Source organism: Schistocerca americana, chromosome 2, assembly GCF_021461395.2.
Source record: "Schistocerca americana isolate TAMUIC-IGC-003095 chromosome 2, iqSchAmer2.1, whole genome shotgun sequence".
Lineage (NCBI taxonomy): Eukaryota > Metazoa > Arthropoda > Insecta > Orthoptera > Acrididae > Schistocerca > Schistocerca americana.
In genome coordinates, this window is record NC_060120.1 from 729,774,818 (window position 1) to 729,797,073 (window position 22,256).

At 40.6% G+C, this 22,256-nt stretch overlaps 1 protein-coding gene across 1 annotated transcript in view; it reads left to right on the forward strand.

Annotated features, from left to right (window-relative positions):
• The window catches only part of LOC124594743 (general transcription factor 3C polypeptide 1), a 370,793-nt gene that overhangs the window by 322,133 nt on the left and 26,404 nt on the right, over positions 1-22,256 (forward strand). The window contains exons 27-28 of the mRNA XM_047133120.1: positions 9,129-9,544; positions 9,720-9,876. Of these exons, the coding sequence (XP_046989076.1) occupies positions 9,129-9,544; positions 9,720-9,876 (573 nt within the window). The remainder of the gene's footprint in view (positions 1-9,128; positions 9,545-9,719; positions 9,877-22,256) is intronic.

The following is a 22,256-nucleotide window of genomic DNA, read 5'->3' on the forward strand; positions in this document are numbered from 1 at the left end:
ATCGACGAAGCTGATGATACAGCGTCATTTTTTTTTATTTACTCTTAGAAATAAACAAGTGAAGAAGTGCTAATTGTGCATTGTGAAAAAATATAGGGGCAAGTTTTAAATAACTATGATATACAACCAGAGTAACAAAAGGACATTTAGTTACACAAAATCACAGATAGCGAAGTGTGGTCATTAAATTGAGTACACCTACTGGGCGGTCATTTCTGGGATACATCTATACGCGTCTCGTGAGGGACTCGGTATTGAGACCTTTTTTTTTTTTCCGCGGAGAGCTGGCTCCAATTTATAAAAAGGAGAAAAACGTTAACTTTTACGCGAACCCTTAATAATAGCAGACCAGAGAGAAAAGTGTGTAATTGTCTTATGCCTAACAAAAATTTGTGGAGGGCGGTGGCTGAACTAGAAGAGTCAATTACAAAATACTGTATCATTATCGTTGACTGTTGGTGTCGAGCAACCAAAACTGTTCATCAGAGGGTTTCGATGGAACTTGGGAGTTGGGGTTCAGGCACTCGCATGTACTCCACATCAGAGTGTGAATGAGTGGTGAATGTGAAATAAAACTTGTGAACAAAGTTACGTTAAATAAAACAGAAGAAACTAGACAGTTTGGTCGTATCTGTTATTATTTCATAAACTGTAACATTTCTTATTGTAGTATGAAGCCTTCATAGACGATCTTTATGACAATTTGTTTCGAAGGGATCTCATTACGAGTTAAGTTTTGGGGACCTGGTCAAGAGGGGGTAGATCCTCACTACTGCAGCTATTCTGGAATCAGGTGCTACAATGACCATTGTGTGTTGTCAGTGACTTAAGGTTACAACATCTCATGCTCTAAGAGCGACGCGCCTTTCCACTTGGTATAACGGTGCCTCACGGCAACAACGACAACACCGACGATGAAGGAAGATACGGTAGAAACGCTCGCTCACACATCTCTCGGCAAACCACTGCTCCCTTGCAACAGTTTCAGCGGAACATAATCACCCACCCACCCTATAATCCTGACTTGGCGCCCAGTGACTATCAAAAAGAACATTTGGCCAGAAAGCAACTCAACTCCGATGATGAGGTGAAATAAGAGGTTCATAATATTCTGAATAGCATGGCGGCGAGCTGGTGTGACATGGGCATAGGCATACAAGCGCCGTGGTCCCGTGGTAGCGTGAGCAGCTGCTGAACGAGAGATCCTTGGTTCAAGTCTTGTCTCGACTGAAAATTTTCGGGGCAAAGTCAGGACATGCGGGGACCAAGCAGCAATCGGTATTGTAATTGTCAACTGTCGAAGCTGCGTTGGTAAAGTACCAGAACTTCAAGCGCTGATAGAAAGCACCGAAGCTGAAATCGTTATAGGTACAGAAAGCTGGCTTAAGCCAGAGATACATTCTGCCGAAATTTTTACAAAGGTACAGACTGTGTTTAGAAAGGATAGATTGCATGCAACCGGTGGTGGAGTGTTCGTCGCTGTTAGTAGTAGTTTATCCTGTAGTGAAGTGGAAGTGGATAGTTCCTGTGAATTATTATGGGTGGAGGTTACACTCAACAACCGAACTAGGTTAATAATTGGCTCCTTTCACCGACCTCCCGACTCAGCAGCATTAGTGGCAGAACAACTGAGAGAAAATTTGGAATACATTTCACATAAATTTTCTCAGCATGTTATAGTCTTAGGTGGAGATTTCAATTTACCAGATATAGACTGGGACACTCAGATGTTTAGGATGGGTGGTAGGGACAGAGCATCGAGTGACATTATACTGAATGCACTATCCGAAAATTACCTCGAGCAATTAAACAGAGAACCGACTCATGGAGATAACATCTTGGACCTACTGATAACAAACAGACCCAAACTTTTCGACTCTGTATGTACAGAACAGGGAATCAGTGATCATAAGGCCGTTGCAGCATCCCTGAATATGGAAGTTAATAGGAATATAAAAAAAAGGGAGGAATGTTTATCTGTTTAGCAAGAGTAATAAAGGCAGATTTCAGACTACCTAACAGATCAATACGAAAATTTCTGTTCCGACACTGACAATGTTGAGTGTTTATGGAAAAAGTTCAAGGCAATCGTAAAATGCGTTTTAGACAGGTACGTGCCGAGTAAAACTGTGAGGGACGGGAAAAACCCACCGTGGTACAACAACAAAGTTAGGAAACTACTGCGAAAGCAAAGAGAGCTCCACTCCAAGTTTAAACGCAGCCAAAACCTCTCAGACAAACAGAAGCTAAAAGATGTCAAAGTTAGCATAAGGAGGGCGATGCGTGAAGCATTCAGTGAATTCGAAAGTAAAATTCTATGTACCGACTTGACAGAAAATGCTAGGAAGTTCTGGTCTTACGTTAAATCAGTAAGTGGCTCGAAACAGCATATCCAGACACTACGGGATGATGATGGCATTGAAACAGAGGATGACACGCGTAAAGCTGAAATACTAAACACCTTTTTCCAAAGCTGTTTCACAGAGGAAGACCGCACTGCAGTTCCTACTCTAAATCCTCGCACAAACGAAAAAATGGCTGACATCGAAATAAGTGTCCAAGGAGTAGAAAAGCAACTGGAATCACTCAATAGAGGAAAGTCCACTGGACCTGACGGGATACCAATTTGATTCTACACAGAGTACGCGAAAGAACTTGCCCCCCTTCTAACAGCCGTGTACCGCAAGTCTCTAGAGGAACGGAGGGTTCCAAACGATTGGAAAAGAGCACAGATAGTCCCAGTCTTCAAGAAGGGTCGTCGAGCAGATGCGCAAAACTATAGACCTATATCTCTGACGTCGATCTGTTGTAGAATTTTAGAACATGTTTTTTGCTCGAGTATCATGTCGTTTTTGGAAACCCAGAATCTACTATGTAGGAATCAACATGGATTCCGGAAACAGCGATCGTGTGAGACCCAACTCGCTTTATTTGTTCATGAGACCCAGAAAATATTAGATACAGGCTCCCAGGTAGATGCTATTTTTCTTGACTTCCGGAAGGCGTTCGATACAGTTCCGCACTGTCGCCTGATAAACAAAGTAAGAGCCTACGGAATATCAGACCAGCTGTGTGGCTGGATTGAAGAGTTTTTAGCAAACAGAACACAGCATGTTGTTATCAATGGAGAGACGTCTACAGACGTTAAAGTAACCTCTGGCGTGCCCCAGGGGAGTGTTATGGGACCATTGCTTTTCACAATATATATAAATGACCTAGTAGATAGTGTCGGAAGTTCCATGCGGCTTTTCGCGGATGATGCTGTAGTATACAGAGAAGTTGCAGCATTAGAAAATTGTAGCGAAATGCAGGAAGATCTGCAGCGGATAGGCACTTGGTGCAGGGAGTGGCAACTGTCCCTTAACATAGACAAATGTAATGTATTGCGAATACATAGAAAGAAGGATCCTTTATTGTATGATTATATGATAGCGGAACAAACACTGGTAGCAGTTACTTCTGTAAAATATCTGGGAGTATGCGTGCGGAACGATTTGAAGTGGAATGATCATATAAAATTAATTGTTGGTAAGGTGGGTACCAGGTTGAGATTCATTGGGAGAGTGCTTAGAAAATGTAGTCCATCAACAAAGGAGGTGGCTTACAAAATACTCGTTCGACCTATACTTGAGTATTGCTCATCAGTGTGGGATCCGTACCAGATCGGTTTGACGGAGGAGATAGAGTAGATGCAAAGAAGAGCGGCGCGTTTCGTCACAGGGTTATTTGGTAACCGTGATACCGTTACGGAGATGTTTAATTAACTCAAGTGGCAGACTCTGCAAGAGAGGCGCTCTGCATCGCGGTGTAGCTTGCTCGCCAGGTTTCGAGAGGGTGCGTTTCTATCGAATATATTACTTCCCCCTACTTATACCTCCCGAGGAGATCACGAATGTAAAATTAGAGAGATGAGAGTGCGCACGGAGGCTTTCAGACAGTCGTTCTTCCCGCGAACCATACGCGACTGGAACAGGAAAGGGAGGTAATGACAGTGGCACGTAAAGTGCCCTCCGCCACACACCGTTGGGTGGCTTGCGGAGTATAAATGTAGATGTAGATGTAGAATTCCAGTCACCCATGACTATTAAATTTTCGTCTCCCTTCACTACCTGAATAATTTCTTTTATCCAATCATACATTTCATCGATTTCTTCATCATCTGCAGAGCTAGTTGGCATATAAACTTGTGCTACTGTAACAGGCATGGGCTTCGTGCCTATTGTGGCCACAATAATGCATTCACTATGCTGTTTGTAGTGGCTTACCCGCACTCCTATTTTTTTATTTGATATTAAACCTACTCCTGCATTACCCCTTTTTGATTTTGTATTTATAACCCTGTATTCACCTGACCTGAAATCTTGTTCCTCCTGCCACCGAACTTCACTAATTCCCACTATATCTAACTTTAACCTATCCATTTCCCTTTTTAAAGTTTCTAACCTACCTGCCCGATTAAGGGACCTGACATTCCACGCTCCGATCCGTAGAACGCCAGTTTTCTTTCTTCTGGTAACAACGTCGTCTTTAGTAGTGCCCGCCCGGAGATCCGAATGGGGGACTATTTTACCTCTGGAACATTTTACCCAAGAGGACGCCATCATCATTTAACCATACAGTAAAGCTGCATGCCCTTGGGAAAAATTACGGCTGTAGTTTCCCCTTGCTTTCAGCCGTTCGCAGTACCAGCACAGCAAGGCCGTTTTGGTTAGTGTTACAAGGCCAGATCAGTCAATCATCCAGACTGTTGCCCCTGCAACTACTGAAAAGTCTGCTGCCTCTCTTCAGGAACCACACATTTGTCTAGCCTCTCAACAGATACCTCTCTGGTGTGGTTGCACCTACGGTACGGCTATCTGTATCGTTGAGGCACGCAAGCCTCCGCACGAACGGCAAGGTCCATGGTTCATGGGGGGGAATATTCATATACATTAAGTAAATATGTTGGTCATACAAATTCTAATCCTTTAAAGTATTTACTGAGTACATGGAGGCAGTAGGCGTACTATCTCTACTGTGCAGCTTTGTTTGTAATTTATTCAGAATGTGCTTATTGTGATATGTTAATAAAATATTGAGCAAGGTGGCATAGCGATGAAGGCACTGGTCTCAAATTCAGGTGTATCAGGTTTCAAATTTCTGTCCACCTATTCTGATTTGGGTTTTCCATGGTTTCCCTAAATTACTTAAGGTGAATGCCGCTAATATTTAGACATTGATCAGTTTGTCCAATATTAGACTGTGCTGTCTGTCAGAACATTAAATCCCAATCTGTTTTATGAAAATTTTTGCATTATGTTTTAAGACATCCATACTATTTTAATTTTCTGTGGTCTGATTTATTTATTATGTAGGGGCACTCAAAAATACCAATGTTACGTTACAAAATGCTGTTTACATTGTTTATAAATTACTACCAGGTATAATTTGTGAACCTTAAAAATTGAATATTGTTAATTTTTTGTGCAAGTTAAATTGGACAGTTTCTGTGCTTGTCAAATCAGTGGTGGGGAAAGCTTCTGATTTTTTTGTGTACATACCATCTAAAGAACACTGATTGCTCAGTACAAGGTTTTTTGTAGTGTAAATACAGCACATCAGTAGTCAGCCGAGCTCTTACTTAATCAGTCTGGTAAGGAATATAATAACATAATGCCAGTATATTTGAAGAGTAGTATTTCATGCATTTTCTGCACTCGTTGGGCACTACTTTGTTGCTCTTATGTTCATCACAATATGCTGTACCTTCAAGCTTTTCAATGTCATGAATACAGAGCATGTTGAATTGACCATTCTTTGATCTGCTGTCTACAGTGAAGTCTCTTTTATTCCTATGTATTTTACTCCAGGACTGCTGAACCCTTCGCATGATGGATCAATTAGCACACTCCGGTTATCTAGATGACTTGGTACTGGACTGGATCCAAATAATCAAATATCCAAATAATTGGACAAATTATGTAAACAGGTCATTTCTTTTTTAAAAACAAATAAAATTATCTAAGCATGTAATTTTTCAACTCATTCCCACCTACTTCTTGTTCACTGTCATTATATAAATATGACGGAGTACTAGACATATGGCTTCATTGCAACAAATTCTGTTCGATTCAAGAATTAATGCTGCATTTGCATAAATCCAAGGGCAGTGCCTGAAGAAACCCCGTAAAAGTATTTTTTCGCTGTCAGCAGCGGATCAAACCGAGTTATGGGTTCCAAGACAACTATGCACAGACAATGGCTATAATTTTTATGATATGTTCCTAAGATTTAGGTCTCAAACAACCTTGAAACTTTTCTAGATCTCTTTATCCGTTTCCAAGATACAGAGGCTCGAAGTCACCCTACATGTGCACATAAAATGCAGTGTGAGGTGGAAACAGTTTAGAAAGTGACATAGCACAGAGACGTATGATATAAAGTGTGCCTGTTATCACCAGAAGGGTTTTGGGAACTCCACGTTTTAGTGCTTAAGCAAATGAAAAATTAGTTTTGCATTATTTCAGTTTCACATACGTAAATTATCAAAATTTTACTGGCCCATCAGATTCTTTTCATATGAGTGACATGGCCTGCAGTGGCAGGGCAAGAAAGGAACCAACAAAAAAATGCTGTTACTGGAGCACAAAAAAGGCAAATATGCTTCTCTTTATTAAAACACTCTGACTGAGAAGTGGGGTACCAGCTGCCTCATTGGTCCTTCCTTAGGACCTTTAAAAATTTTCCAAAAATATTTTTGTGCGAACATATTCACACTTTTTTATGCTAAGAGAGATGGCAGCGGCAAAGAGACGAAGAATTAATAAATACTGGAAGATAGTAGACAGTAATTGTGGTATAGAAAATGCAAAGAAGACCACGACAGTGTGTGAGAAAGAGAGGAACACACTGACAGTAGAATGTAGTAGACAGTGAGAGAATAGTACCAGGAAAAAGTGAAGGAGACAGAACCAGTGGGAAAGGAATAAAGGGAAGCAGAAACCAGAAGTGAGCGAGAGCCAGTGATAGTGAGAGACAGAGTATATAATAGTGACAATGAGGAAGAGCGAGATAGTGACAGTGAGAAGAGAGAGCAGCAGTGAGAAGGAGTGAATAAGAGAATAGGGGTAAGAGAGAACAAGAGGAAGACAAAGGCAGTGATACAAGACGGTAGTAGTAGGACAGAATGAAGGCAACTGTGGCTGTGAGACAGGAGACAGTGACAATAGGAGAGCCACAAAGAGATAATGCAAAGAGTTACGCCAAATGAGTGAGGGAGAATGGGCAGTTGAGAATGGAAGGGCGTAATAGACTTACAGGAATGGACTAGTGAATGTGAGTGAGTTAAATGGGAGGTGGGTTGCATGTTAATAAGTGTGTGAATATGTTTGCGTGAAAATATTTTTGCGAAAAATTTTAAAGGTGTGGAGGAAGGAGAATGAGGCAGCCGGTACCCCACTTTTCTGTCACAATCTTTTAAAAAAGAAGAGCATATTTGCCGTTTTTGTGCTCCACTAGAAGCATTTTTCCACTGGTTTACTATAAATATATATCTTAGTCCATGCTGTGCATCGTGGTCTCCAATACAGCTGTAGGCTGTTTTTATAATACATGATTTGGTTTATTTCGGACAAATAGTTAAAGTTCTTGTCAAACCCTTTACAATTTACCTCTGAAAAGCATGTATGTTCAAAACTACATATGACAGTCTCCACTTGAGCTGTACAGTTAAAGGGTATTTTCTCATACTAACTATGATTTATTTATGATAATTAAATTTTAGTTTGTCTTTGTGTCGTTATGTCTATTACAACAGTAGAACTTGTTTTTATGATACTCAAGTCATTTTCTTTCCATAAATGTTTTATCTGTATGTGATTGATCATAATAGTTGTACTACTACTTTCCTGACTAGTAAATTTTCATAATAAAAACTGTCTGCGTTGTTTACATACCAAAATATCTGCAGTGCAAAATATCTCCAGTGATATGGCACCATGTTGTTTACCTTGTCTGTCATATGTTCAAGCCCAACACCTAGTATTGAGACTTCCTCTTTATCCACCTTTTCTTGTGCCCCACAGACACTGCTATTCTAAATGATTGCATCCTATCCCTTTGCCAATCAGGTTAACAGGACTTTATTGTACGTAGATGCTTTGTCAATCCCATGGGTCATATTATCTACTCAAGAGATCCTTGATAAACTATGCAATTCACTTGAAACTTTTGTGTAAAACAGGACAGCATCTCCAGTGGGCTCTGGAGCCTTCTGGAGTTTTAGCAATTACAGCCAGTTCAGTATCACTAGTACTGATTACTAAGTCACTCATATCAGTAGCAGTACATTTATTGAATACTGGCAACATTCCATGATTTTTTTAATCAACTGTTGAAGACAGAATTCAATATTTTGACTACTGTATTGCTTTGCTGTTTCCTGTTTTGATTCTTGTCTGATCCACAATTTTGTTCCACTAACAGCCTTCATATATGACCAAAATTTTTTGGGACTTTCAGACCTTTCCTGTGATAACAGCCAGCAAACGGTAATGTTCCAGTTTCAAGTCCTAGCATACAGACTTAAACTGCCAGGAACTTTCAAAACAGTGCACACTCCACTGCAGAGTGAAAATTTCATTCTAGAAAGTCATGCTACTTTGTCATAGTCTCATTTACAGATCAACCCCATCCAGTCAAAACAATTTCTCATAACTCTCTGCTACTGATAATTTTTAAAGAAAAGTCACCAACTCTCATTTCCTGTCTGAAACCATGTATTGTAGGTTTCTCCTGTAGTATGAAAATGTTTGCTAGTCATCACATATGCTACATACTCACCATTCTTTTTCATCCCTTGTATCTGATGTCTTCATCTTCTAATCATTATTTATCTTCATTTCAAGTTTATCCCTCTGTTGTGTGTGCTTTCATGTTTGCAGAGGTTGTTGGATTGCTGATTTAAGAGATGTTTTTAGAATACCATCCTAAATTTACAATGTATGCCTATAATATATACTCATATATAATATACTGTTTTCAAGATGGGAATGAGTTACTGAATTTGATTATAAACTACTACAGTATTTTCTTGCATGTGTGATGTCCTATATTGATAATTTCAAACACATACATTTTTTTGATTGCAGAGATATAAAGAGATCCTTCGGTCCTACAAACCAGGAACTGAATTCTTTTCATCTTCAGCTCTGTTTAAGAATTATGGATCCTCGACTGGAGCAAATAGTGATGAGTCAGATGAAGAAGAAGACAAAAATGACCCAGATTATTCACCTACTGATGATCCAAGTACTTGCAATGCCACTAGCCTGGCACGAACTGCCTCTCGCATTGCATTGTATATGATGCGAGAGGAACTTGAGGATAAAATGGTTGAAAACAATCAGCATGCACATGATTTTTTTGTTGTGAATTCATGCACAGTATATTGCAAAATTAATAAGTTATCTGGTGATAAAACCAATCAAGAAATCAAAGGTTATATTAAAACAATATATCCATTGGAAAAGGAAAAAATAAAATCCACATTAGATGATTTAAGTTCGTAAGTATTATCTTGTTTATCCATTAAGTCATCCGTAAGTGAAACTAACAGAATTTCCTTAATGTGAACATGTTAACTACTTGTAATAATGTCAGAAATATTCATTTTTCTGTGTATTAAAATATTTACTTTTAATATAAATTTCTGTGCACTGACAAAATATTGTGCCATTTAGGAGAATATGTGTTGAAAGTGATAAAATTGATGAGGAAGACCTTAGAACATCATTCATTAATTCTGGACATTCTGATTCAGACTGGGCTAAGATGTTGAAAATTATCAGTTACCTTGCAAGCAAGAGGGAGCTAGGGGCAAGATTGAAGCAGTTTAAGGTAAGTATTGTTTTCTGAGCTTGCAAAAAGTGATTAAATGCATGTGTAATAACATAATAGCAAACTGGAGTAGTGCTAATTTAACAGTGTAAATTAACAACATTTTGTCTTCCTTTTCTTTGTGAAGACTCATTACAAAACTGTAATCTCACACCAGTGAATGATGTGATTGCAACCTGTTCCCATAAGATCAGTGGAAACCCCTTCTTACAGTGATCCAGCACCATCTTCTAGGTTCCTACACTATTGAATCCCCAAAAAACAAATCATGTTGTGCAGTGGTTAAGACGTTCAGAAGGAGTAGGCCGCAGATTCATTTGTGACCCTATCGTAAGAGAAGTCCCTAAGAAATTAGGTGTTGATTACATTGCCTCCCTTGTGTATTGTGTATTGAACCGGGGACCTAGAAATGACGGAGAGGCTTCGTCCCCACTGTAGCCCTCAGTGGTTCACAACCCCCACAACAGGCTACAGCAGTCCACTCACCCCACCGCCACCCACACCAAACCCAGGGTTATTATGTGGTTTGGCCACCGGTGGACCCCCTCCTCCCCAGGAACCTCTTGTACCAGATGAGTGTAATCCCAAATGTTTGGGTGGTAGAGCAATTATGGTGTACGCCTACATGGAGACATTGTTTGCACAGCAAACGCCAACATAGTGTAACTGAGGCAGAATTAGGGGAAGCAGCCCACATTCGCTGAGGCAGATGGAAAACTGCCTTAAAAACCATCCACAGGCTGGCTGGCACACCAGACCTCAGCTCTAATCCGCTAGGTGGATTCATGCCGGGCCGGCACGCCTTTCTGCTCGAGAAGCAGTGTGTTAGACTGCACGACTAGCCAGGTGGGTTGCCTCTCGTGGTCAAACACTCAGTCCAAATATTTTAGTTTATTCCTGAACGTACAGTTGCAAATATCACCAACTAGCATACACTCAAAAATATTGCATCAAAATGCACATACAGAGCAGAACAGAACTATACCATAGCGCACTGCCAGCTCATTGCTTGAAATTCTTTATGAAACATTGTAGGTTCCAGCACTTTTCAAATACAGACACAGAGCTGCAATATTACTGCTTTGTTTGCCTCCCATGCACTGGGCCCGGGTTCGATTCCTGCCCGGATTGGAGATTTTCTCCTCTCAGGGACTGGGTGTTGTGTTGTCCTCATCATCCTTTCATCCTCATCATCGGCTGCAAGTCATCCAATGTGGCACCGAATGAAATAAGATTATCATTTGGCGGCTGACTGGGACATCCCTACCAACAATACCATATGATCATTTTCATTTTTTCACTGCTTTGTTGCTGGTGGCTAACCTTCCCCTTCTCCAAACACCAGGATCAACTAGTTCCTGGCATTTTCTGTTCTTACAGCTCATCCCCTCTACTGGATGAACATTAATAAAACTGACGAACTGCAGGGACAGATTCCTTACTGGAAATGCGGAAAAGAGGTCCTATGAACATGTGTCTAGAAATGCATTGTTGCCACGATAGATAGCACTGACAAATGAAAGTTCCTCTGGCTGCTGTTGCTGATAATCCCTGCACTCATTGCAGGTGATAGGGATAGTGCCAGTTGTCATGCAGGATACACATAATCATACTTTGGCTTACCCCATCTTAGTGGGCCAATTGCCTGGGAGCTTGTGGTAGGCTTCTTCTCAGTATCCTGTAGAACCCAGTCCTCCAGAACTGGTACGCACAGTCTGCTGCCTCCCTGCGCGTTCATCTGTCTGAAAGGACTCATGATTATAAAAATGCCCAAAAAGCCCTTGAAATGTGTGATGTCATTGGTGTCCATGAGAGTACTTCTTTTGATATAGCCGTGCTGCCTGTCAACCATTTCCATCTGCTTAGCTGTACATAAACACCATTTTGGCTTGTTCCAGACTTTTGCAGACAAACAAAAATTGCATGAAGCGAAATGTAGTGTGAGGAGGACTATGCGAGAGGTGTTCAATGAATTCGAAAGTAAATTTCTATGTACTGACTTGGCAGAAAATCGTAAAACATTTTGGTCTTATGTCAGAGTGGTAGGTGGATCAACACAAAATGTCGAGATACTCTGTGACCAAAATGGTACTGAAACAGAGGATGACAGATGAAAGGCCGAAATACTAAATGTCTTTTTCCAATGCTGTTTCACAGAGGAAGACTGCACTGTAGTTCCTTCTCTAGATTGTCACACAGATGACAAAATGGTAAATATCGAAATAGATGACAGAGGGATAGAAAAACAATTAAAATCGCTCAAAAGAGGAAAGGCCGCTGGACCTGATGGGATACCAGTTCGATTTTACACAGAGTACGCGAAGGAACTTGCCCCCCTTCTTGCAGCAGTGTACCGAAGGTCTCCAGAAGAGCGTAGCATTCCAAAGGATTGGAAAAGGGCACAGGTCATCCCTGTTTTCAAGAAGGGACATCGAACAGATGTGCAGAACTATAGACCTATATCTCTAACGTTGATCAGTTGTAGAATTTTGGCACATATTATGTTCAAGTATAATGACTTTTCTGGAGACTAGAAATCTACTCTGTAGGAATCAGCATGGGTTTCAAAAAAGACGATCGTGTGAAACCCAGCTCACGCTATTCGTCCTTGAGACTCAGAGGGCCATAGACACGGGTTCCCAGATAGATGCCGTGTTTCTTGGCTTCCGCAAGGTATTCGATACTGTTCCCCACAGTCGTTTAATGAACAAAAGAAGAGCATATGGACTATCAGACCAATTGTGTGATTGGATTGAAGAGTTCCTAAATAACAGAACACAGCATGTCATTCTCAATGGAGAGAAGTCTTCCGAAGGAAGAGTGATTTCAGGTGTGCCACAGGGGATTGTTGTAGGACCGTTGCTATTCACAGTATACATAAATGAACTTGTGGATAACATCGGAAGTTCACTGAGGCTTTTTGTGGATGATGCTGTAGTATATCAAGAGGTTGTAACAATGGAAAATTGTACTGAAATGCAGGAGGATCTGCAACAAATTGATGCATGGTGCAGGGAATGGCAATTGAATCTCAGCATAGACAAGTGTAATGTGCTGCGAATACATAGAAAGAAAAGATCCTTTATCATTTAGCTACAGTATAGCAGGTCAGCAACTGGAAGCAGTTAATTCCATAAATTATCTGGGAGTAGGCATTAGGAGTGATTTAAAATGGAATGACCATATAAAATTAATCGTCGGTAAAGTAGATGCCAGACTGAGATTCATTGGAAGAATCCTAAGGAAATGCAATCCAAAAACAAAGGAAGTAGGTTACAGTACACTTGTTCGCCCACTGCTTGAATACTGCTCGCCGGTGTGGGATCTGTACCAGATAGGGTTGATAGAAGAGATAGAGAAGATCCAATGGAGAGCAGCACGCTTCATTACAGGATCATTTAGTAATCGCAAAAGCGTTACAGAGATGATAGGTAAACTCCAGTGGAAGACTCTGCAAGAGAGATGCTCAGTAGCTCGGTACGGGCTTTTGTTGAAGTTTCGAGAACATACATTCACCGAGGAGTCAAGCAGTATATTGCTCCCCCCTACGTATATCCCACAAAGAGACCATGAGGATAAAATCAGAGAGATTAGAGCCCACACAGAGGCATACCAACAATCTTTCTTTCCATGAACAATACGAGACTGGAATAGAAGGGAGAACCGATAGAGGTACTCAAAGTACCCTCTGCCACATACTGTCAGGTGGCTTGCTGAGTATGGATGTAAATGTAGAATACTGGACCATTTTGCTACTTACAGTATGCTGCATCAATTGCACAGCTTCCAACACAAAAGGAACACTTGGCAAGTGGTCAGAGGAACTTTCATTCCTCAGCGCCATCTATCACGGCAATGACGCATTTCCGGACACATGTTTATAGGACCATTTTTCCTCCATTTCCAGTTAGGAATTCGTCCCTGCAGTTTGTTAGTTTTGTTAACATTCACCCTGTAATTGTGAGTGCACACCGTCCTCATTTAAATTTCCCTGGTTTTCGTAAGGAAATTTCTCAAGAATTACATGTCCAGAAAAAACAACATAAACCTAATCTTGAGGAAGGCAGCAGATGCTAGACTCAAATTATTATTGCAAGAATAATAAGAAAATGTAATTTGTCTGTAAAGGACACTTGCAAGGCCCTAATTTGATCAAACTATGAATCCTGTTCAACAGTTTGATTAACGGAAGAGATAGAGAAGATTCAAAGAAGGGGTGCAGGCTTTGTCGTGGTTTAATTTAGTCAATGTGAGAGTGTTGTGGAAATGCTCAACAAAATTCAGTGGGAAGGTACTATAAGAAATACATTGTGGATCACGGTTATAAATACGAACACAATTCTGAGATTCCATATTCCCTTATGTGACAAAAAATATATTTCTTTCTCCAGCATACATCTCACACAATAACTGCAATGATAAAATTAGAGGAGTTTGGGCTTGTCCAGAGTGATATTTATGGCTTTTTTTGCCATTTGTGAATGGAATAAGGAGGAGGGAAAATGGTTTTGATGAACTATGTACCCCCTATCAAACACCTTACAGTGGTGTGTGCAGTACTAATGTGGATGAAATCACTGTGTGTCATTGTTACTATGGTTCCTTGAAAAAGACTTGCTTAGTCTTTCCCATCCATGTGGTGTTCTGCCTCTAATGATACTGATGTTTAAATGCTAACATTCCTTTGCTTCCTGATTCAGATTTTCTTTTAGCTGGAAAATGGGGAAAGGATCATAGAGGGACCTATCTTCATGGTGCACAGTTTGTACTTATGATTTTTGAAATTTTCTGATTGTCATTACTCATACGTATTTTGGCACTGTCAGAGTAATTGATACTTACAACCTTGAGTCTGGTCTCCCTGCTGCCTGTTGGCTAAAGACTGAAGTGCAGACTATGGTACAAATGTCCACTGAAATAGAAGTGTCAAAACATGTCCATGTGCATTTCAAACAAATCTGCATCTCAGTCTATCCTCCTGCTTGATTTTATGTTCATCCAGTGCTTAGCATTTTGAAAGATACCATCTAATTCCCAGTAGGACTTATATCTATCAAGTGGAGTGGCACAGTACTTAAGATACAGGACTCACGTTCAGGAGGAACAGGTTTCAGATCTCTGTCCAGCAATCTAGACAGATTTTGAATGATTTTGGTAAATTTATTATTGTGAATGCTACCCTTGAAAAGAACATGGCCACTTTCCTTCCCAATCCTTTTCCTATTCAACATTATCTTATATTTTTAATGATCTTGTCACCAACAGGATGACACCCAAACCTTCTTTCCTTTTTTGTCAAATCCATGTTCAGTCTCTGATAATGTTGTATTTATTAAACTTATGGGAAAATGCTATGAACTTATGTGCCAGCCCAATAAATATATTCATTTGGAACTTTTTTCTGGAGTTTAGCCTTGTACAGAAGTGAAATGTGGACAAAAAAACAGGTAAGACATTAAGGGACTAGAAAACTTTGAAATGCAACACTACAGCAGAATGCTGAGAATTAGATGGGTAGATCAGATAACTGAATCAAATTGGGGTGAAAAGAAATTTATGTCACAATTTGGTTAAAAGAAGGAACTTCTTGATAGGACACATCAGTGGAATAATCCATTGCGTAATGGTGGGAAATGTGTGGAGTAAAAATTTTAGAGGCATGACTACAGTTGTTGTTGTTGTGGTCTTCAGTCCTGAGACTGGTTTGATGCAGCTCTCCATGCTACCCTATCCTGTGCAAGCTTCTTCATCTCGCAGTACTTACTGCAACCTACATCCTTCTGAATCTGCTTAGTGTATTCATCTCTTGGTCTCCTACGATTTTTACCCTCCACGCTGCCCTTCAATGCTAAATTTGTGATCCCTTGATGCCTCAGAACATGTCCTACTAACCCAGGCTGTTCCAACTGAGCTCAAGGGAGCCGGAGCGCTTCGGAGCGCTCACTGCGGCAGCTCACAGCCCGCGTGGAGGGGGAAAGCGAACTCACTGCCCCCTGGCCGCATGCAGCCGCAAGTGACGCAATAATCCGTGTTCAATGACAGCTATGATTAGCCGCGGGAGCCCTGTACCTCCATTGGAAGATACCGTTTTATTCATTGAGAGGGATGGACATCCGCAGTGTCTTGTATGTCATAAAGTATTTAATTCTGTGAAGAGGTACAATATACAACGACATTATACACGTCTTCACGCAGCGCACTACGATCAGGTAGAAGGCGTTGCACACAGAGAACTGGTAGCCAGGCTTAAGAACGACATACCAGGAGACATAAGTTTAAAAACAGTTTCGTAATACGGAGGGTATCAAAACGTGCAACATAGTTCGTGTTCTGTAATGCGTTTATAATTTTCAGGTGAATGAGAGCGGAGAAAACACTACTCAATCTGCAATTCGAGCAAGCTACAGGGTCGCTCACATCTTCACGACCAGTGGCAAGCCGTTTTCGGTGGGACCACTCATAAAATCGTGGATGGTAGCAGTTGCAGAATGTTTGTTTCCAAGGGAGGTGCAGGCAATTGAAGGGGTTTGCCTGTCGAAGCACACAATGTCTCGTCGAATCCTGGACGTGGCAGCAGATTTAGAGACACAGCTCAGGAAAAAGGCGGAGAGCTTTGTTGCATTTTCGCTAGCGCTTGACGAAAGCACTGACATATCGGACTGTGCTCAGCTTGCAGTCTTTGTGCGTGGTGTCGACATGGAGCTGCAAGTAACTGAAGAACTCTTGGATGTGGTACCATTCGATTACACCGCAACAGGACGTGACATTTTTGAAGCTGTTTGTGAATCAGTGGACAATATGAATTTGTTGTGGAATAAGCTCCATTCTGTAGCGACAGACATTGCACCACAAATGATAGGGTGTCACCAAGGTTTGCTTCTCGTTTAAAAAATAAACTCAGGGACGAATTCGGGAAAGACATTTTGACTCTTCATTGTTTTATTCACCAAGAGGCCCTGTTTGCTCAGACAGTAGAGCTAGGTGGTGTAATGAAATATGTTGTGAAGTGTGTGAATTTTGTGCGGTGTCGCGGTATGAATCATCGCCAATTCAAAGGATTCCTGAAAGATATGGAAGCGGAGTATGGGGATGTACCTTACCACAGTACAGTTCGTTGGCTGAGTCGGGGAAAAGTACTTGATGTTTTCTTTGCCATTCGTGAGGAAATATGCCTTTTTCTCGAAATGAAAGGGGAAGAAATGCGTTGTCTGAAAGATATAAAATGGATATCAGACCTGGCGTTCCTAGCTGACATAACTATGCATCTGAATAATTTAAATCTGTCACTGCAGGGCAAAGGGCAGCTAATCGTTGACATGCACGACCAGATCAAAGCGTTCATGGAAAAGTTACGTTTATTTGAGAGGCAAATGAGTAATGGACATTTAACGTTCTTCAATCGTCTTGCTTCTTTAAAACTACCTGAAGGTACTACTTTCGGTGATTACCAAGCAAAGTTAAAACAGCTCATCACATCGTTTGAAACACGATTCCGAGACCTCACTAGTTTGGAAATGGAACTTAAGGTGTTCAGCACTCCTTTTTCAATTTCCCCCGATGACTTGTCACCGTCACTTCAATTGGAGATTATTGGTTTACAAAATTCAACTTTGTTGAAAGAGTGGTACTACAACACTTTGGATTTGTCACAATGGTATCGTTCATTACAGCAAAAAACATTTTCCAAGCTTCACAACAATGTCGCTGAGATCATGTGCGTGTTTGGATCTACGTATTGTTGTGAGCAGCTTTTCTCAGCAATGAAAAGAGTAAAAAATAAGGAACGATCGTTTCTTCAGAATGCAACAATGAAGGCCATCCTCCGCGTTAACGCTGCAAACACTTTGACGTCTGATATTTCCGATCTTGTAATGAAAATAAAATGTCGAGTTACAGAGGCCCAATAAATTCAGTGTGCAATTTCTTGTAAAATAGTTGTTTCTTATTTATTTCCTGAACATTGTATTTCCTGGTGTAGCATGTCACCACGTCTTAGGAGCTAAGAGTATGAGGTTGTCGATCTTGTAAGACGCAGCTGGCACATCAAAATGCTTGCATTGCCGCCTGCCTCAGCCAGCCGTCCCATGGGCCACTTGAATGGTCACAGTGAGCGACGCAGCTCCCTGGAGCAGGGAGCGCTCCACGGCTCACAACGGAGCCGACGAGCTGGAACAGCCTGTACTAACCGGTCCCTCCTTTTTTTCAAGTTGTGCCACATACTCCTCCCCAATTCTATTCAATACTTCATCATTAGTTATGTGATCTACCCATCTAATCTTCAGCATTCTTCTGTAGCACCACATTTCGAAAGCTTCTATTCTCTTCTTGTCCAACCTATTTATCGTCCATGTTTCACTTCCATACATGGCTACACTCCATACAAATACTTTCAGAAACGACTTCCTGACACTTAAATCTATACTTGATGTTAACAAATTTCTCTTCTTTAGAAACGCTTTCCTTGCCATTGCCAGTCTACATTTTATATCCTCTCTACTTCGACCATCATCAGTTATTTTGCTCCCCAAATAGCAAAACTCCTTTACTACTTTAAGTGTCTCATTTCCTAATCTAATTCCCTCAGCATCACCCGACTTAATTCGACCACATTCCATCATCCTCGTTTTGCTTTTGTTGATGTTCATCTTATAACCTCCTTTCAAGACACTGTCCATTCCGTTTAACTGCTCCTCCAAGTCCTTTGCTGTCTCTGATAGAATTACGATGTCATCGGCAAATCTCAAAGTTTTTATTTCTTCTACATGGATTTTAATACCTACTCCGAAGTTTCTTTTGTTTCCTTTACTGCTTGCTCAATATACATATTGAATAACATCGGGGAGAGACTACAACCCTGTCTCACTCCCTTCCCAACCACTGCTTCCCTTCCATGCCCCTCGACTCTTATAACTGCCATCTGGTTTCTGTACAAATTGTAAATAGCCTTTCACTCCCTGTATTTTACCCCTGCCACCTTCAGAATTTGAGAGAGAGTATTCCAATCAACATTGTCAAAAGCTTTCTCTAAGTCTACAAATGCTAGAAACGTAGGTTTGCCTTTCCTTAATCATTCTTCTAAGATAAGTCGTAAGGTCAGTATTGCCTCACGTGTTCCAACATTTCTACAGAATCCAAACTGATCTTCCCTGAGGTTGGCTTCTACTAGTTTTTCCATTCGTCTGTAAAGAATTCGCGTTAGTATTTTGCAGCCGTGACTTATTAAACTGATAGTTCGGTATTTTCACATCCATCAACACCTGCTTTGTTTGGGATTGGAATTATTATATTCTTCTTGAAGTCTGAGGGTATTTCGCCTGTCTCGTACATCTTGCTCACCAGATGGCAAAGTTTTGTGATGACTGGCTCTCCCAAGGCCATCAGTAGTTCTAATGACTACAGTAAGTAGGGTCAAATGGATGTTTGTTGCAGTAGTTATGCAGAGGCAGGGCAGATTAGTGTGCAGAGCTGTATCAAAACATTCTTCAGACTTAAGATCAAAACATAATAATGTGCACTGGTCCCGTTATTTCTTGAAAGTTCTAAAATGGAATTTCCTTTTATATGATTTTTGCTGTTTCATTGTCAAATAAATTTGTTCCTCAGCCAATTTTCCAATATTCGTTTAACTGATATTGTTTGTTTACTTATTCTTCCAAATTGTCTAGTCCTGATTATCAGTTTTGAATATAAGTGGACTGTCTTGCCCTCTTTAAATAATTTGTCTTCAATTATAGTAGTCAGTGATTTCTTTTAGTCTCTCTCCTTAGTACTGCTAACACATCTATTTATTGCTGTACTTAACAGCAGTACACCTATAAATGTCTGCCCCTACAGTCCATCACGGCAGTACATTAATGTGGAACTTTACAGCAATTCTTTGAGTAAAGTTAACTTTTTGTTACAAAAACAGCATTGTTTCACATCACTTGCCACCAGAAAGATGTTCACTAGCAGCAGTCTCATTTTGGATTGAGTGTGGTTCTGGTAGAGGCATTTCCAGATTATGCACCACTAATAATATGCATGTATGTGTAGAAGGCCACACTTCATAAAAGCTTGATGGAATATAATGTAATAAGTATATGAGGGTCGATATCTACTAAAATAGTGAAGACACTACCGTGTGTGTTTGTGAACAATTTGAAGTCCAGAATGAAACAACGGCATCATGAAAAAGATATAGTGCTAATCAGCATATAGAGGAAACGAGATTGCAGTGGTTGCATTCTTCAGAATTATGATGCAAAGTTCCTTTGTTCTTGCATGTATGTCCAAAGGAACTGTCACTGCAGTGACTAAAACTGTTATGAAATACATTAAATGTATTCACAATTGCGAATATGGACTACCATCAACTGTAGAATGGAATTATGACAATGAAAATTTGTGCTGGACCAGGACTCGAACCCAGATTTACTGCTTATCATGAGTGGTCGCCTTACCATTTTGCTACCCATGCAGGATTCATGGCCAGACCCAAATTTCCATATGTCATCAATCATGCTTCTGCAACCTGTGCGTGTACATCCATTATGTATATTCCCATAAAGGTAAGACATTTCACTTGAAAGTCGCTTGTCCAATGTCAGTCAATAAACTACCAACACTGCCTTTTTCTGAAAAACATAACACACATAACTGCAGACTGCAACTTTATCTGACAGAAGCAGCAATCTGGTGTGGGTGGTGGAGTTATGGGAGGAAGTAAGGGCGAGGAGGGGGAGAGAGAGCAGAATTGGGGTGAGGAAAGGTGTAGCGCTGTTTGTGGGAGCATGCAGGGATATGGTGGGTGCAGAGTAGAGCTGCTAGATGCAGTCAGGAGATTTGTGGAAAGGGAGGGAGCTGAAAAGGAAAGAAATAGAGAAGGGGAAAAAGACTGTTGGGTGCATTGGCAGAAAAGAAGACTGTGTGGTGCTGGATTGGGAGCAGGAAAGGGACAGGTAGGTGGAAGACAGGGACTAGCAAAGGTGGTGGCTAGGGAGGGATTATGGGGAAACAGGATATATTGCAGGGAAAGTTTGCATTTCAGAAAAGCTGTTGTTGGTAGGAAGGATCCGATGGGACAGGCTGAGAAGCTGCCATTGAAATTTAACACATTATATTGGCTAGCATATTCAGCAACTGGATGGTTCATCAGTGTCTTGCTCATAGTTTGATGGTGGCCATTCTTACAGACAGGCAGCTTGCTAGTTGATATGTACAAGGAAAGCAGCACAGTGGTTGCAACTTGTAAAGCACTGTCAGTGTCTTTTCAGTTTATTTTTTGATTAATTTTGCAACTATTTTACTGTCAGACTCAAATATGGGAGCTATACATAGAGAATATGCTTTGTTACAAAATAAACATGACCATGTGCCTAATACGAATGCGTCTCTCTTATATTTATCAAATGTCAAAGTTATTCATTAGAAGATGGAAAAATGTCGCTTAGAAATGTTAATAGTACAAGTCAAATTACATTGTTTTATTGTCCCTTTAGCACATAGCACACTTCCCTAACAATGCCTAAACTCATCCATTTTGTGTTAACAGTTATGCTTGTTTCACATTTGCACTGAATTAAAAACTGCCGTGCTGTGTTTCCACATTAATTAAACAGGTAATCATGACTGTTTTCATTTATGTTCTACATTAATTATGTTTTTCCACAAAGATTACAGAGTTACAAACACGATACTGTTTCAACCTTAAATCTCATAACTAATCCTGCTCACCTTTTCGCAAAATAACTGAATTACTTAAACACTTTTCTTCTATGATGCAACATAACACTTTCAACTCTTAATTATCTTTCTAGCAAATTCTTCATACTATTAATCTGTGATGTGGGTGCACCCGACCATTCGGTATGGAAGCCTAGCATGTCGATTCTGCTTTTTACACACCAACACGGTGCGTGACCACTACTGCTGGGGCATTTTGCCATTATATAAGTAGATGATGCTCCCTCAGAGAAAACATGTGCTTGCCTTCAAAAGTTCTAGAAGTTAGTGATAAGTAAGTAGTACAATATCGATATGTTACAACATCAAAGCTAGCAGTACTCCTTACAACCTTAGTTTCTTGACCACATCGCTGCTTTCACAGATTTCCTGCCTTTGATTGAATAGAACCTGCCTTTGATCAAACTGCGGCAAGTGGTGGTGGGAAGATGTATTGGACAGTTCTTGCATGTAGATTTCTTGCACGGATATGAGACATGAAGCACGGTGTTACGAACTGGCACAGACAAGGAATGCACAAGGGTGTCATATAGGTTTGGTGGGCAGCGGAATACCAATGTGATTGGAGTGGGAAGGGTAGTGGGTAGCATATCCATCCCTTACGTCATGGTTCATTTCCCTGCAATATACCAAGACGCAAAAACTGTCACATACAT